This window comes from Oryx dammah, unplaced genomic scaffold, assembly GCF_014754425.2.
Source record: "Oryx dammah isolate SB20612 unplaced genomic scaffold, SCBI_Odam_1.1 HiC_scaffold_26, whole genome shotgun sequence".
NCBI lineage: Eukaryota > Metazoa > Chordata > Mammalia > Artiodactyla > Bovidae > Oryx > Oryx dammah.
In genome coordinates, this window is record NW_024070210.1 from 92912580 (window position 1) to 92929504 (window position 16925).

A 16925-nucleotide genomic window follows, 5' to 3' on the forward strand; every position below is an offset into this window, starting at 1 on the left:
TGCTTATTTTAATCACCCCAGATTTTTGTTCTTTATAGTCACATAACTGAACTAGGTGCCAAGGAGAACTGTCCTGTGTGACTCCATGGAGTCTCAGGGCCATGGGATTCAAACCTGCACGATGTGATTTGTAGGTCTGCCACATCTTATTCACTTGCACCAAAGCTACACAAGCAGTAAGAGTACAATTCTTACACACTGCAGACTAATAATTCAGAAGTTAAAAAAAAGCAGAGGTGTCAATCACAGCTTTACGATTCCAATAAAATGTTATCATATAATCCTGGGCAAGGAATGACAATCGTTAACTCATAATCTTTACTAAAAGAACTTTAAGGTTAGCCCAATAAGGGTTAGGTTCAAAAAATGACATCCACTGTACCTGTGATGAAACAGGAAGGTACAGTGCACCTAGCTTCAAGATGTTTTGAGATACTTTGCATGGACTGGGGACAAGATGCCCAGAAAAGCTGCCTGGAAAACTAGCAGATGAGGCACCAGAATCAAGAGCAACACTTTTAGTGGATCTGTCATCATCTAAGGCACTTTTATAAGGATATATGTTAAGAGTTTTGCTGAGATTCAGATAAGAAAAATTTGCATCTTATAGAAGTATCCATTTCCTTCATATGATCCATTACTCACTGTTGACTTTATTGATATTGCCTTGGATTTCTGCTTGTGTCAGCAATTCTTCATATGCATCTCTTTCTTCTTCTGAGATACAGTTATTCTGCAAAACAAAGGCTTCATTGATTCTTGAGGTTAAGTGTTTCCAAAGCTTGATATTTAAAAGCAAAAACTTAAAGAGTGCTAAAAACCATTTGTGAATATTCATGTGAACTCGATACAAGCATTTAAGAGTGCCTGCTCTGTGCAGAGCACCAGGGTTAGCTATGCCAGCAAGGGTTACAAAAATGAACAACAGACCCAGTGACTCTCTGTAAAGGCCTAATTGTCTAACGTGGAAAACATTAGGTTGGACCACTTGATATTGCCATCTTTTGTAGATCAAAACCAGCTGAATATTGGCCATTTGATTCAGTCTAAAGGAAAAATCAAGAACACAAATAAATATAGCAGAACAAAATATATTCTAGGGAAGAACATGGGTGGAAAGAAAAATTTTTTAAAGAGACAACAACTGAGGAGGGCCTGGAAGAGAGGGCTTCCCTGCGGCTCAGATAGTAAAGACTCTGCCTGCAGCACAAGAGACCTGGGCTTATGCCTGGAGAAGAGAATGGCTACCCACTCTGGTATTATTGCCTGGAGAATCCCATGGACAGAGGAGCCTGGCGGGCTACAGTCCATGGGGTCAGATATGACCGAGTGGCTTTCATCATCATCATGGAGGAAGAGAGCAGTGTTCAAGGTGGAGAAGAGAGAGTAGGATGTAGACAACAGGAATTGATCACAACGGTGAGAAAGCTTGGGGTGTCAGGGCTATAGTCAGAGTGCGTGCTCTGGGTCAGAAAGATGGGGAGGTAGGTTGGGTATGCTGGAACCTTTTGAGGACCTGTGCTTGCCTCAGTAGGCAACGGGGAATCAGGGGAGGTTTCTGGTGGAATGACATCAGATCTGTAGCTAAAGATCAACTTTGCAACCTGGAACTCGGGAGAGGGGTTGGTTGGAAAATGATAGGAGGCCAGGGAACCCAAGGGGCAAGAGCCCAGAGACAAGGTCAGGAGGGGCAGGGCTGAGGCAGGAGTGGTGGCACGTTAAGGGGGGTGGTTGGAGGTGAGCCCAGCAAGAAGAGGCAGCACAGGGCAGCGATGGCCAGGACACAGAGGCCATGCAGAGAGTTCTGAAACAGTATGGGGGGTCATTCCAAAGGGAAGTCAGTACAAGACACCCTTCTGAGAAGGGTAGGGTAGGGATGAGCATCTTTCTGATGGGGTGGGGCAAAGGGATGAGGGCATCAAGCTGACAGCTTGAGTTCTTCAACAAGTAGATGAGCTCAATGGAGGAAGTGCAGAGAAAAGAGTGATTCAATGGCAGACGTTGAAGGCTCTCCACATTTAGGGGGAGGAACAAGCAGAGATGTGAAGAGCAGCAGAGAGGCCCAGAAAGCGTGGGTGGGGGGGTGGCGAAGCAGGCAGTGTAAGGCCGGGAGCAGTGTGGGGCAAGTGTGCCCAGTGCCATTCCCTGAGGAAAAGTGAAGATAAAGGGGCTACTTTGGTAACGGAGCTGAAGCTGACATGGCAAGACTTTAAGGAGGGGAAAGCTGGTGAGGAAGTGGAATCTGAGTGCAAAGTTTTCCGTAAGACAGGAAGCGGGAAATATAACGTGAGGGTCAGGAGCTGACTTTCCAAGGAAGGAATCACTTCTTCAAATAGGAGGGGAAACTATGGGGAAAATACAAGGAAAGTGAATTCAAAAGCGTCTTCTCTGACCTCACCACACCCAATGATTAGCCTCTAGTAATAAATCTGAAGGTGAGTCATCTAACACGAGGTGATATTCAACAAGGGAAGATCTTTAACTGCTCCTTCTACACCTTCTTGATAAGTTTTCAACATGATCTTTCATCCTTGCTACCTGTAATACTCATCAAAAAAGAAAACCTAATTTCCTTACAGAGGGCATGGTCTTCTTTTACCTTTATACTTCACCCAAAGCAATAGCCTGTGGCTTGAGAGACCACAGCCAGCGGATTTAAAAACATCCCTCATAACATTAAAGCTTTTTCAAACTAGCACTCAGAATCTAACTGAATACCTTCAGCCTTGCAGTTTCTTCTTTTCTTTTCTTGGCTTCCCAGAGTTCCTTCTGATATTCCTGTGCGAGATCGTCATCCACTAAAGTCAGAACTGCATTTGGATTTCTTAGTGTTACAATGGTCTGCTCAGCGATTCCTTTTTCAATCGCTTCATTAATGGCTATAACTGCAGCATGCACTGCGAAGTAAAAAGAAAAAAAAGAACTTTATCAGCAAAAGAACATGGACAGGTGTACTGACTGTGCATAACGTAAGCAGCTTCACTTTCTTCCGTGGGGTCCAGTCGAGAATTCAAACAACAGAACCTCAGCCACAGCACATCCCTGCAACAACCTCCCCACCTGCGCATTTATCTCAGGTCCTCAGCATCTGTTACCTGATTCCTATTCATTCATTCAACTTGCATTGAATGTGAATCAAACGCTATGGCAACCACTGGGAGTTTGCAGGGTGACACTTTGAAAGTATCATGTTGTCTTGAAGAGACAACTGCAATTTAACTTGCAGCATGGAAAGATTCCCAGCAGTGAGTACCCTGCCTCTGAAATCTAAGGACAAAGAAAGCAGAGAAACGTTTTCGAGAGTAAAGATTTCTGGAACTTCTTAAATTGCATTGTACAAGCAGATGTCTAGAGTCCAAGGTCAATTATTTGGTTATATTGTGATGTGCTCAAATCAATTACCTATAATACATATTATAAAAAAATTTAGGGTGCTTATAATATCTTCTAAATAATCTATTTCTTATAACCAAAATCAGGAATAGGTAAGTCTCATGCCACTGGCAAGTTTGAATCTTAAGTAGACTCACGTGCAGCTTCATCCACAGACAGTTCATTAGCCAGAATACCACCTATTTTGCTGAAAGATGGCATTTGTATTCCATATTTCTCAAGCTCCTTTCTCATATTACTGATTTCCTCCTCTGAAAAAGAACAACCAAAAAAAATCAATGAAAGCCACCGAGACAGAGGCAGGAATGAGTGTATTTGTGTTAAGAAATGTGTTCATCAAGAACATGGGGTCAATTCTAAAGAAGAACTTTAGAAAGAAGCCAGCCTCTGTTTCTCATGTCACAAAGGTGAGGAAACAGACACGTGGCAGAGTCTAAAGACAATAAGCAAGTTTTCTCCTCTGATCACTAGAAAGGAAAAAAAGGGAATCAATATCAAAATGAAAAGAAAATATCGCTACACTGTAAAAGATTATCAAGATAAAGAATAGTACCTGTGAAGTCTACTTTGCCCAACAAATCCTGGATCTGGGGTGCAATTCCCAGTTTGAACAGATATAAACTGAAAGAGAAACCGTAAAACTATCAGAAAATTCATCATCATAAATCTTAGAGCTAGAAATTACATACATCTTAAGGGTCTTTTTATTTGAGAAACACCTAAGCGATCATCTTAACTAATCCATGCAAGGTGACACAGTCCTTATTGGGACCAGGACTAGAGTCCCAGTCACTGTCTGGAAAACTGGTCTTCTGAACTACTCAGCATGCTCACAGGCAAACTAACCTAATCATCCAATTATAGGGAGGCTAAGGGACACAACACAAACCAGCAAGTAACAAAAGCAGTAAATATTTCTTTGGATATTACATGATTTTATTTTGCTTAAAGTATAGCTGAAATTATATGTTCCTTTCCATACCTATATATGCCTCCAAGTACCATATACCCCCTTGAAGAACTATTTGCTTTATACATTCTGAACCAATAAATAGAGCAGCAAGACTACTGGTAGATGGAAAGATGTTAAAGACAAACCACGATGTGGATATATTACTATGATGTGGATATATTTTAAAAAGTGGAAAATGCAGAGAAAAGTGTACATATTTTTAAAAAGTTCATTAGGAAGCAATGATGGTCACAACTAACCTGCCTGTAATCTGACAAAAGAAGCTAGAGTCTGACATCTAAATTCTACCAAAGAGGATGAAAATATTTAGTTATGTGACTTCTCACCTCAAACGCATTGAGCCACAGTTTCTGAACTACATGTATTTTAACCTTCCTAGCCCCCAAGATCAACTCTACAACCCAACTAAAAATTCCGTATTCACTTAATATCAGTTCTGATCGACTTATAACTTAGGAAATTTTAATTAGATGTTCGAATTACAAATACCATATCTGGGAAAATGAACAGAGAATGATTTTGACGGTTTGAAGTATTTCAAGACTCATTTCAAATGTTGATATGAGACAGATCTGTTTATAAACACAAAATTTCATTAAAAGAGTTCAAGATCAAGCCTTCTTAATGGAATGAAAACTCTTAAAATGCATGATTAATCTGTGTAAGCAGTATGCATTGAAATTAAAATTTTCGATCTTTGTAAGAAATAATCACTTAGAAAAGCAATATGTGATCAAAGTTAAAAATTACTGATCCATGATTTCAAAAGAATACATAGAAAATCATCATTCAGAGTTAAACAGTAAATGCTGCTGCTGCTGCTAACTCGCTTCAGTCGTGTCTGACTCTGTGCAACCCCATAGACGGCAGCCCACCAGGCTCCGCTGTCCCTGGGAGTCTCCAGGCAAGAACACTGGAGTGGGTTGCCACTTCCTTCTCCAATGCATGAAAGTGAAAAGTGAAAGGGAAGTCGCTCAGTCCTGTCCGACTCTTAGCGATCCCATGGACTGCAGCCTACCAGGCTCCTCCGCCCATGGGATTTTCCAGGCAAGAGTACTGGAGTGGGTTGCCATTGTCTTCTCCGAAACAGTAAATACTTGGATATAAGTCATTTTAATATTGTTTCTGGAAATATCTATTCCATAAATTCACATGAAAAAAGTGAAAGCATTAATCACTTAGTCGTGTCTGACTCTTTGTGACCCCACAGACTGTAGCCCACCAGGCTCCTCTGTCCATGGGATTCTCCAGGCAAGAATACTGGAGTGGGGAGCCATTCCCTTCTCCAGAGGCTCTTTCCCACCCAGAAATCAAGCCTGGGTCTCCCACATTGCAGGCAGATTCTTTACCACCGGAGCCGCCAAACAGTATTCTATAATGTGAATGTACTATATTTTGCTTAACCAATTGCTGAGCACTTAGATGATCATTAATTATCCATTATGATAAATAATGTTGCAGTGAAATCTACTTATATAGGCACATCAGTCCATGGGGTCACAAAGGGTCAGGCACTACGGAGCAACTGAACTGAACTTGCGCATATATCTTATCCATCACAGAAATTCCTGCAAAGAAAATTATCAAATTGAAAGGATATATACACAAAATTTTTAATATATATTATCAAATTGTATTCTTAAAAAGAGATTATACTCATTTATTCTCTGTGAGCAAAGAGTTAATGAAACTCCTCTCCCTTCTGCAATAGAATATGCCCTCCTTCAGTTCACTTTCAACCTCTGTTCCCCCAGGCGCCCAATAAATGTATACTGACAACCATGTTACTAAGCACCATTGCTTAGGGGAAAAATAACCCTTGATTGGCAAACTGCGTCTTGACTAGAAGGAATCATAAATACCTATAGGCTACACGCAGTTTAGGTGTTGCTGAGTTCAGTGACTCTTGTAACTGGCATATTTCTTGCAGGAAACTGGGAAGCCATGCTATGGAGCTGCTATAACAGATATGGCTCCTGGGGACTGAGGTGCTCAGCCAGGGAGCCTTCAGTAACTACCACTGTTAGTTTCATTCATAACTTCACACCCAAGTTATCACCCAGGGCACTGAAGAGAACAGGGTCTAGATGGCTGTGTGGACAACTACGTGGAGTGGTGAGAAGCCCCCCACTGCAGAGCACACGCTTGATGCTGTCCTGCTGGCAGGCGGTATTTGCTTCTGAGCATCTGCTAATCAACATGGTTACAGCACACAGTGCTGAGCTTGAATGTTTAACTGAACTAAGACCCAGGTGGTGGGCATGGCCCCACTCCACCATCAATCCATGAAAATGCCATTTTCTTTGTCCCTTTAAGAGCAGAGGATTCTGTCCATGAAAACCTCACCAATCTGATAGCCAAAAATGTCATTAAAGTTTACATTTCCTTTATTTCATTGTGAGGGTAAGCATTTTTCATACACATATTGGCCATTTCAATTTCTTCCAGGAAATGCGTATTAATGAACTTTTGAATTTTAAAGGTTGTTTTCTGGGGGGATTTATCTTTCTCTGTTTTTTTTCCCCCCCCTCTTTTCCCTCAAAACAACAACCAAAGGACAAATGACACTTTAAACACAGTAATTTTACTACTAAATTCCAATATATTTGTATCTTATTCACAAGGGGAAAACATATTAGACTCTTAACACTGTTCAATGTAAAATAGACATTATGTATTCATAATTCAAAGCTAGAAAGACAGGATACATTTTTTAGTTTAAATTCTAGGTCTTTAGAGATGATCAGGGATATAACAAGTCATTATAATTAAAATTAGGATGCTGACATTTCCAAAACCATAATATTTTATGAACCAATTCTCAATTTATTACATAAGAAAAAATATTCCAGGTAAAAGGGACCTCACGTCACTTGGACCAAATAAAATGTCAGCCTAGTCACACACTTCTGACTGTAACAGAAACAACAAAATTCAATAGAATTAAACAGCCAGGGGTATAGTTAGTAAAGAATTCTAGGAAAGTAAAATCAAGCCATACTTGAAAAAATAAAAATAGATCCATAAATGATCAAAAAAAATACCACTGTATGCATTCTTTCATGGTTCCTGATTTGCAGTTTTATCCCCCTTTACAACTAAATTAAAAAATACACCTGAACAAGTTGACCAAAAAAGAAAAAAAAGTATAAAATAATTCAATGGGAAAAACTTTGAAAATGTGACAGTAAAATTTAACAAGGAGTCTCCCATAAAATATCTAATAAATTTTATACATAAAATAATTTCATATTTAATGTGTGTATTTATGCATATTACAATAATATTCTATTAGTTTTAACATACTTGAAATTTATATTCTTGCATCAAAGGCTAAGCTAATGAATATCAGTTATCCTTAATATATTTTCACTTCTATCTCCCCTCTTATGTAATGTTGAGATAATCTGGAATTTTAGATGCATTTTAAAATTTTCAGATTATGCAATCAAAGTTTAGGTAAATACATTTTATTAGTTTATTTTCTAATTTAATCTGTATCCAGTTTTCTTCTTTCTTAGTTTTATCTTTGGTTTTGCTATTTATAAGCATATTTACTAAGTAGACAAAATGAATTACTCACTAAGTGCACGTATTTTACTATTTTCATTTGTTCCCTGGGTGTTGGCTCTGTTTGAGCTCTTTCAGAGCTGTAGTTTCCTTCAAATGTCTGGCATTTCCTGATTTGGGGCTCATCTTGAGGTTTGAGACTTGCAACTGTTTGTCACTGTTGGCTGCAGGTCCCCATGCCTGAGGCTTCCCTGGCAGCTCTGTTGGTAAAGAAACTGCCTACAATGCAGGAGACCTGAGTTCGATTCCTGGGTCGGGAAGATCCCCTGCAGGAAGAAATGACAACCCACTCCAGTATTCTTGCCTGGAGAATCCCATGGTCAGAGGAGCCTGGCAGGCTACAGTCCATGGGGCCACAAGAGTCAGACAGGACGTAGTGACTAAACCACAAGCATCCCGTGACAGAAGCCAGCCTTAGGGAGACGGTAGAGGAACAAGGAGGCTGATGCCCAGAGGGTGCTCACTGTCTTATCTTCTTAGATTGGGGTTCCCTGTGTCTTCTTGAGTACTGGTGTGCTACCCTGCCATCAGCATCTACACTTGTTGCCTTGGGGAAGGATTAGTAGGTTCAGCAGGTCTAACTAATCCAAATTATGCTGGCTTAGAGCTCTCCTCTTCCCATCTCTGCTCAGACCAAAACCCCACAGCAGCTTCCAGCTTTGCTGCACAGCTCAGTGGTTTCTGGGCTGTGGCCCTCTGTTTTGTTTCTCAGTTAATCCAATCCTATCTGTTTGCCTTCTGTCATGAGTTACTTAATTTTCTGGTCAATGGATAGCACTCTTTCTTACTACAGATGATTAAAACAAACAAAAAACCAAACAAACAACAGGTTCCCCTGGTGGTAAAGAATCAGCCTGCCAGTGCAGGAGACACGGGTTCGATTCCTGAGCCATTAAGATCCCACGTGCTGTAGAGGAACTGAGCCCATGCGCCACAACTCCTGAGCCTGTGCTCTAGAGCCCAGGAGGCACAACTGCTGAGCCCACATGCTGCAGTTCCTGCAGCCCCCCGGCTCTAGAATCTGTGCTCTGCAGCAAGAGAAGCCCCTGCAGTGAGAAGCCTGTGAGCCACAACCGGAGAGGAGCCCACCGCAGCTAGAGAGAAAGCTGCTGCTGCTAAGTCGTGTCAGTCGTGTCCGACTCTGTGCAACTCCATAGACGGCAGCCCACCAGGCTCCTCTGTCCCTGGGATTCTCCAGGCAAGAACACTGGAGTGGGCTCTGCAGCAACAAAGACCCAGCACAGCCAAAAGCAAATGATAATACTGTATATTAAAGAAACCCCTCCTATTTTGTCACGGCACGCCAGCTTTGTCAGGAGACTAAGACACCTGTGACCGAGGAGCTTGACACAATTGTTTTCACTGTATCTCCTTTCTGGAGATATCTGGCCATTCATTTAACTACTCTCAACTGTCTGTCCCTATAAGGTACTCAGGCTTCCACAAAACAGAGGTTTGTTGGTTATATGAGCTAAATTAATTACACTAAACAAAAGTGTTCATGTTTCCCTACAGTATTAAAGAGACTGGAAGACTTTCTGATTATACTTTTTACTTCTCTATTTATGCTGTATAACATGAATCTCACAAGCAAACATCCCAGTTTAACTAAAAGTTACCACAAGATGGTGCTGAGAAGTCAGGTACCTTTTGGATAGAAAAGTCAGATTTATCTCAAATCAGATTTTGGGGTGCCAGTCAGGATCAGGTAGAAATCTCATTTGCATTTACATACTTTCACCAAAAGTATGTATTTTTTAATGTGAAGGTATATTTTTATTTGGTTTCAATTTTCAGCATTTATTTTATCTTTGAGGTTGAAGTTTAAACTATTAGTTTTGAAAAGATAACTTTTCACAGTGTGGGAGTTTATATATTAAATCTCTGTGTGGGAGGTACGTCCAAGCAGATTAGTCAAAGGGGCAAATGTTTACTAGGAAAAGTACTTATTCTGGATTCCCAAACTGAAAAGAATCAACATCAGTGGCCCATTCCTTTCGAAGCATTTTGATTCAAATGAGGGCATTACCTGAAATACATAGGAACTCTAGTCTTAGTGTTTAAAAAACAAAAGTCTGTCCAATCACCAATTTCTTGGAGCTCTTCAAGGCTGAATTTATTAAGCATCTTCAGTGCTAACAACCAACACAAAGAGACAAGAGCATTCCAAAGGAAGCTGAAGAACTAATGTCACTTTCCACGTATAAAAAAAGCACTTAGCATGAAACAGCTAGAATTTCATCACATCAAAAGCTATAGTACATTTGTGTTGCTAAGAAAAGGCCAGTAGTAGAGAAGTTGTCCTATGGTAGCAAAAGCCTCACCGGCCCAAGTGCTCCTATTTTGTACTAATAATATCAGTTCAAGTAAAGGAAGCAATCAAGAAAGCAAAAAAAAAAAAAAAAACTATCAGTTTTTTCTACTACTTTGAATATATGTGTTAAGAGGTGCTACAGTAATAAAATGCAAACTTAAAAGGCAAAACCTGAGTTTATTTCAACTTTTCTGGATCACATCATGCACAGTTCATTTTATGTTGTAATATGGGAGATGAATGTCTGTAAACCAAAGCCTCATGGCTGATTAGGAAAAAGAGGGAACTGGAGTCAGAAGCCCTGGATCCTGGCCCCAGCCTGGCCACATTTCAGTATGTGACTCTGACTCACATAAACCAATCTTTCAATTTCCTCACTGGTGAAATAAACTGGACTCAACATCTCAAGGTCCTTCCCGTTCTGAAATTTGGGGAAGCTTCCTTTTAAAATATCCTAAATGTAACAGCTTAGAGACCTGTGCTGAACTTCAAGTCTAATGCCACTCTTCTTTTCATTTTCCTAGTTGGATGCAAATATCAGGCTCCCTTCTGAGGACAATGACTGGCTGCCTAAGTAACTGTAGGTTCTGGTGCCATCCTGCTTGGGTCTGAATCCCAACTCTGCCCCTTACTAGCTGTATGATCTTGGCCAGCCATAGTTTAAAATGAGACTAATAACTGTACAGAAAACGTACGTCATGAGGATTAAATGGGATTATACCTGTAACAGGATACCTGGAACAGCACCAGGCATGTAATGGAAGGCTCAGTAGGTGTTGGTCTGTTTTCATTATCACTATTGTGTGTGTGTGTGTGTGTGTGCTTGTGAGCTCAATTGTCTCAAACTCCTTGCGACCCTATTGATGTAGCCCACCAGGCTCCTCTGTCCATGGGATTTTCCAGGCAAGAATAGTAGAGTGGGTATACTACTCTGTGGGATCTTCCCAACCCAGGGATTGAACCCACATCTCCTGCACTGCAGGAAGATTCTTGACCGCTTGAGCTGCTTTGCTAGTGAGCTTGACTTTGAACCAGTTCCTCAAGTTCACCTCCTGGAGGAGCCCTTCTTCACAAACCACTCAGAGTACTTGGAACAGCTGGTCAACCAGAAGTGGGGCTGCCGCAGCCATTTTGATAAATCCAAGCCCTGAAGGCGTGCTATTTTGGCGTCTTCACCGCATTCAAAAACATGACTGCTGGGCAGCAAGCACAGACTCTGCAGTGGGAAAAGCCATCCTTACACAGAGGAGAGGCAGACATGCGTTTACCTTGTGCTCAGTGTAGTGGAATCTTAACCAGCAAATAAGCTTTATTTAATAAGGAAAGCTGAATCCAGAAGCCTCATGTGTTAAGCAAGGAAAACTGTTACAAACACATGATAACTTTAAAGGGGATTCCTCGGTGGTGCAGTGGTAAAGATCTCACCTGCAGGAGACGCAGCAGACCCAGGTTGGATCCCCAGGTTGGGAGGATACCCTGCAGGAGGGCATGGCATCCCACTTCAGTATTCTTGCCTGGAAAATCCCAGGGACAGAGGAGTCTGGCGGGCTACAGTCCGTGGGATCGCAAAGAGTCGGACTCAACTGAGCACACAATCAGGGAAAGATTGGAAAATCTGCTTGTGGCCACAAAGCAAGGATATCTCAAAGAAATGTCAGGGGCAGTGCTACAAGGACAAAGGAGTTGGCCAGAAAGAGCTCCCATGACCAAACTGAAGCAATCTGGTCCATCAAAAAAGAAGACACTAATCTTGGTTAGTTAAAAGATGCTTCTTCCTTGGAAGAAAAGCTATGATGAACCTAGACAGCATACTAAAAAGCAGAGACAGCACTTTGCCAACAAAGATTCATATAGTCAAAGCTATGGTTTTTCCAGTAGTCATGTAGTGATGTAAGAGTTGGACCATAAAGAAGGCTGAGCACTGAAGAACTGATGCTTTGGAACTGTGGTACTGGAGAAGACTGGAGAAGACTGGAGAAGAACTGTGGAGGAGAAGACTCTCGAGTTTGAGCAAACTACGGGAGATAGTGAAGGACAGGAAAGCCTGGCATGCTGCAGTCCGTGGGGTTGCAAAGAGTCAGACATGACTGAGGAACTTAGCAACAACAACAAATCTTGTTTAGATCAGAGAAAGGCCTGGAGTTCAAAACGATGTTCAAAGGACTGTAGCCTTCAAGGCTTCTCAGTCCATGGGATTTCCGAGGCAAGAATATCGGAGTTGGTAGCCATTTCCTTCTCCAGGGGATCTTCCTGCCCCAGGGATCGAACCCAGGCCTCCTGCATTGCAGGCAGATTCTTTACTGCCTGAGCCAGCAGGGAAGCCCAGTATAAAGTGTACCAAAAGGAATTTGTAATGCAGAGATAAAATAAGACATGCATAATATTTATATGGATTTTAACAAGCTAGGAAGTGTTGTTAAAATACAGGTGCTTTGTTTTTTCTTATGTCTGTTTATAGTGTATAAATATGTGCTTGTTTTTGTACCCTTTAAACAACAGGAAAAAGTAAAGACCAGGAACTCTGAGTAAGACAACAGTGGAGAAAACCAAGGGAATATCCTAACATAAGAACAGACCGAGGGGCACAGGAGGTGACAAAAACAGCCAGGCGAAAAGAGGGTAGAGTGCTGATGGTTGCACTCAATAGCCAAGCAGAGAGAGGGTCCAGAAACAGGATCTGAGATGCTGTCAGCCAAAGGGTCCCAAAGAGCATCAGGCAGAGTCCATCCCTCATCTCCTGGGTGAGAAACCTCTAGAATGCCCAACTGATTTCAAGGAAATTTTCAAAGGGCATACATTAACCTTTAATAATGTTAACAGAGCAGGCCAATACATCTCGAAGACAGGACAATGGGTTATGGAGCACTGCCCCGCGAGACACGGAAGTAAACCACTTCTGAGTGGCAGAGGGTGGGGACTGGGTGGGAAATGAAAACCTGCCTGAAAGCCAAACACTCCAAGGTCTGGGTGATTGTGCAAATCAAGTTCAGCCTGATTCCTGCTGGCTGAAGGTTGGACTCACGTTAGGAGAAGAACCCAGACCAATACCGTGTTCTGCCGGCAATCTGTAACCTGGTCCACTGAAGAGGCGCTCTGTTTCTAGTGACTCCGTGAACCCTGGGTAGGTTTCAAAGTTTTATAGCCCTGCTGCTGCTGCTAAGTCACTTCAGTCATGTCCGACTCTGTGCGACCCCATAGACGGCAGCCCACCAGGCTCCCCTGTCCCTGGGATTCTCTAGGCAAGAACACTGGAGTGGGCTGCCATTTCCTTCTCCAATGCATGAAAGTGAAAAGTGAACGTGAAGTCGCTCAGTCGTGTCCGACTCTTCGTGACCCCATGGACTGCAGCCTACCAGGCTCCTCCGTCCATGGGATTTTCCAGGCAAGAGTACTGGAGTGGGGTGCCATTGCTATAGCCTTAGAATGCATCAAAATTAGTGGCTAAATAACAAAACTACAAGTGAAACTTGCAGTGTGGATCTTTTAGAGTAAGTGTAGTAAGACTGTAATAATGTATCTGGGCATTTTACTTGTGTTTTAAGGTATTTGAGATATTCAAAAAAGCAGTCTACTAAATTTATTTAAAGGAATTCAACTGTATAGCTAATATTTAAGCATTTAACAGGTAAAAAGTGTTCTTCGCCATGGTTAGAAGGCCTCCAGACCGGGAAAAAAAAAAAAAACAAACTATCAGTCTCTTGTTAGGCAAGGTTCTCACTCTGTGAGGTGGCTCCTTTATTGCGTAGGCTTTAAATATTCCAAATAAAGCTATGAAGAAAACATGCCACATATATTTTTTAAGTCCAAAACACCAAAATAGTTACAAACAGCCTTTGTCATCTGGTACTGAAATGTCAGCTCCTGGAGCAGAGAGAAGTCTGTTGCAAGGCCTAGCAAGGGAAACTGGTGGCTTGTGCTCAAAAGACCCAAACTTGTCAGTGGCTTTCAGGCAAGAGCTGTAAAGACAATATTAGGGGAGAGGGATCTAGGATGCAGGGTCGCCGCTGACTGGTTGGTGGTGAGGTAACAGGGTGATGTTCTGGGAAGCTCAGCCTTCTAGTTCCAATCGGTCTGAGGTCTACACACAGCGCTCATGCTCGGCATGTAGTCAGATCCTCCATCTGGGTGAGGGTCTTGGTTTCTACAGAACGACTCAGAGATGATTTATATTCCTTCAGGAGGAAGAGTCCTGGGACTATTACCCTAAGCACTTACTACTTGAGCCTGCTCTTTGAAACTGGGGGAAGGCCTAGGAAATTAACCACCCCTGCCTTTTTTTTTTCCAACAAGAAACAGGGGACATGGAGGGGCTTTTGTATCTGGGAAGGCCCCTCAGGGCTTTAATCCCTGCTCAGTTTAATGCCCCCTCCCCTTTCTCTGAGACTCCTTAATCTTGACGGGGAACAGGTATAGGAAAAGAAAGTAAGTTTTATACAGAGAGGTGAACCATCAACCTGCCAGAGGAACTTGGTTTAGGGGGACTCAGTTTCAAATTTTCCAATGTTTTCCACAGTGAACACTTTTTTTTTCAAATAAGGAAAAGATAATAGACATTTCTTTGAAAAGAACATGAGGCCACGCATTACTTAGGTGGGTCTGCGTGACGCAGAGGTTCAGGACTCCCTGTGGGGCTGCCTGGCTAACACCGCCTGGAGTCTGGGCTTGAGAACACCCAGCTGAACTGAAAGAGTGAGGCCTGGGGACCAGGGTCAGAAATTCAGTGAAAGGCGAGGCAGGCAGGAAAACGGAAAAGTAGACACAAGCAGGAAGCAAGGGCAGGAACCCAGGGCATTCTAATGAGGCTGTTAAACCCAAATCAAGAAGACAGAGAAGAGAAAACAAGTTGGCAGGGCCAGGGATGAACTCTGCAGATCAGTCAGGGCTCCAGGCCTGGAGGATCTTTCTGCCTGGCTCCCGATCTATAATAGAACTTCTGACCTGCCTAATTCCCTGGCAGGTAATGAAAATCTTTACACCAGCAGTGCTGCTGTATCTGCAGCTAGGCTACAACTGCTGAGGACATCTCGGTTCATTCTCAGCCATCACTTCTAATCACACAGTGAGGGCAAATCTCCTGTCCTTATGAAAATGCGCTGCTACCCTGCTTCCAAGAGTCTGGCCCAACAGAACAGAATATCAGCCTCATCTGAGGAATTGACCGCATACTAAACCATGGCAGGAAAGGGTTTTGATAGAAAACAACTAGATACATGAGACTTCTCCATGCCTGATTAAGGAGCACCCTGGTAGCTCAGAGGGTAAAGAATCTGCCTGCAATGCAGGAGACCTGGGTTTGATCCCTGGATCGGGAAGATCCCCTGGAGAAGGGAATGGCAACCCACTCCAATGCTCTTGCTTGGAGAACTCTATGTACAGAGGAGCCTGGTGAGCTACAGTCTATGAGGTTGCAGAGTTGGACACGATTGAGGGACTAACACTTTAACTTTCTACAATAAGTTTGTAACAGAGAAAAGTGAAGGAGAGTCTCCCAGGGAATGCTGTTCATTAACTGAATATTGCTTTTCAAGATCCTGCTTTTAAAATTCCTACTTAAGGTCAGATCTGTTGAAGAACATTCGCCCCGAATCTGCTCCATTAATGGAGACTTCCATGATGAGTAACTGAATACCTGAGAAAGAGTCTACATACTTGAGAAAAACATTTGCATGCAATTGGCAACGTGAGCAAGAAGTTGCCTTTTCTTTGTGAACCAAGCTGCTCAAGCCATTGTTCAAACTACGGCAGGCACACATTTGTAAGCCTCCATGCACTTCTCTGTAACGTCTGTAAAACAGTGACGTCACCAGAAAAGAACCAAGCGCACCATTTCTTTATAAGCTGCTTACATTAAGACCTCAGGTGTGTATTTCAGGAAATCAGTGTTACCTTATAGACAGCAGGCTACAGATGGGGGGGTTAGCACCCTGATGCACGGGCTTCCATGGTGGCTCAGACGGTAAAGAATCTGCCTGCAGTGCAGGAGATTTGGCTTTGATCCCTGGGTGGGGAAGATCCCCTGGAGAAGGGAATGGCAACCCATTCCAGTATCCTTCCCTGAAGAATCTATGGACAGAGGAGCCTGGAGGGCTACCATTTATGGGGTCACAAAGAGTCGGACAGGACTGGGCAACTAACACTTTTCCCTCAGATGCATGGATATGATAATGATTAACTAATGGCTGGCTTAGCAGGTCACAAAGTGTTAAGTAATGATTCTAGGCTCTGAAAAGCATCTGACCAAGAATGTTGGGCAACACATTTGATAATATTCATCAAAACGAGCACTTGGGCACCAAGAGCTTTTAGAAAACCTGGAACAATGATATACTAGCCACATAAGAGGGGGGAAGGCATAGAAGCATTTTTTTCCTCAGTTGTTCTAAATTACTAGAGTAATAAGAAATCGCAGGATAGGCACCTACATTTGGTCTGTATTTCAAGCAACTGTCATCTTCCAAAGAAATCTCATAAGTACTGATAGGGTGGGGGAGGCAAATTATTTGGCATAATCAAAAATCTTTAGTAATCCAATATTGCAATGAATTACTATAAAAATCTTCTCCTTCGGAGAGGAAGAAAGCCAGAAAGAAATTAATATAAACCTCAAGGTTGAATACTCTGCCAGGAAAATGGCTTTCAGTGATATAAACACAAGGCAGATGTTCTAAAAGAAAT

The 16925-nt window shown here is 42.3% G+C and overlaps 1 protein-coding gene across 1 annotated transcript in view; it reads right to left on the reverse strand.

Annotated features, from left to right (window-relative positions):
- LOC120852603 (ras GTPase-activating-like protein IQGAP2) overlaps window positions 1–16925 on the reverse strand; it is a 309398-nt gene that overhangs the window by 116551 nt on the left and 175922 nt on the right. The window contains exons 6-9 of the mRNA XM_040225934.1: window positions 3947–4014; window positions 3531–3644; window positions 2719–2897; window positions 646–733 (exon numbers count right to left, since the gene is read on the reverse strand). Coding sequence (XP_040081868.1) covers window positions 646–733; window positions 2719–2897; window positions 3531–3644; window positions 3947–4014 — 449 coding nt within the window. The remainder of the gene's footprint in view (window positions 1–645; window positions 734–2718; window positions 2898–3530; window positions 3645–3946; window positions 4015–16925) is intronic.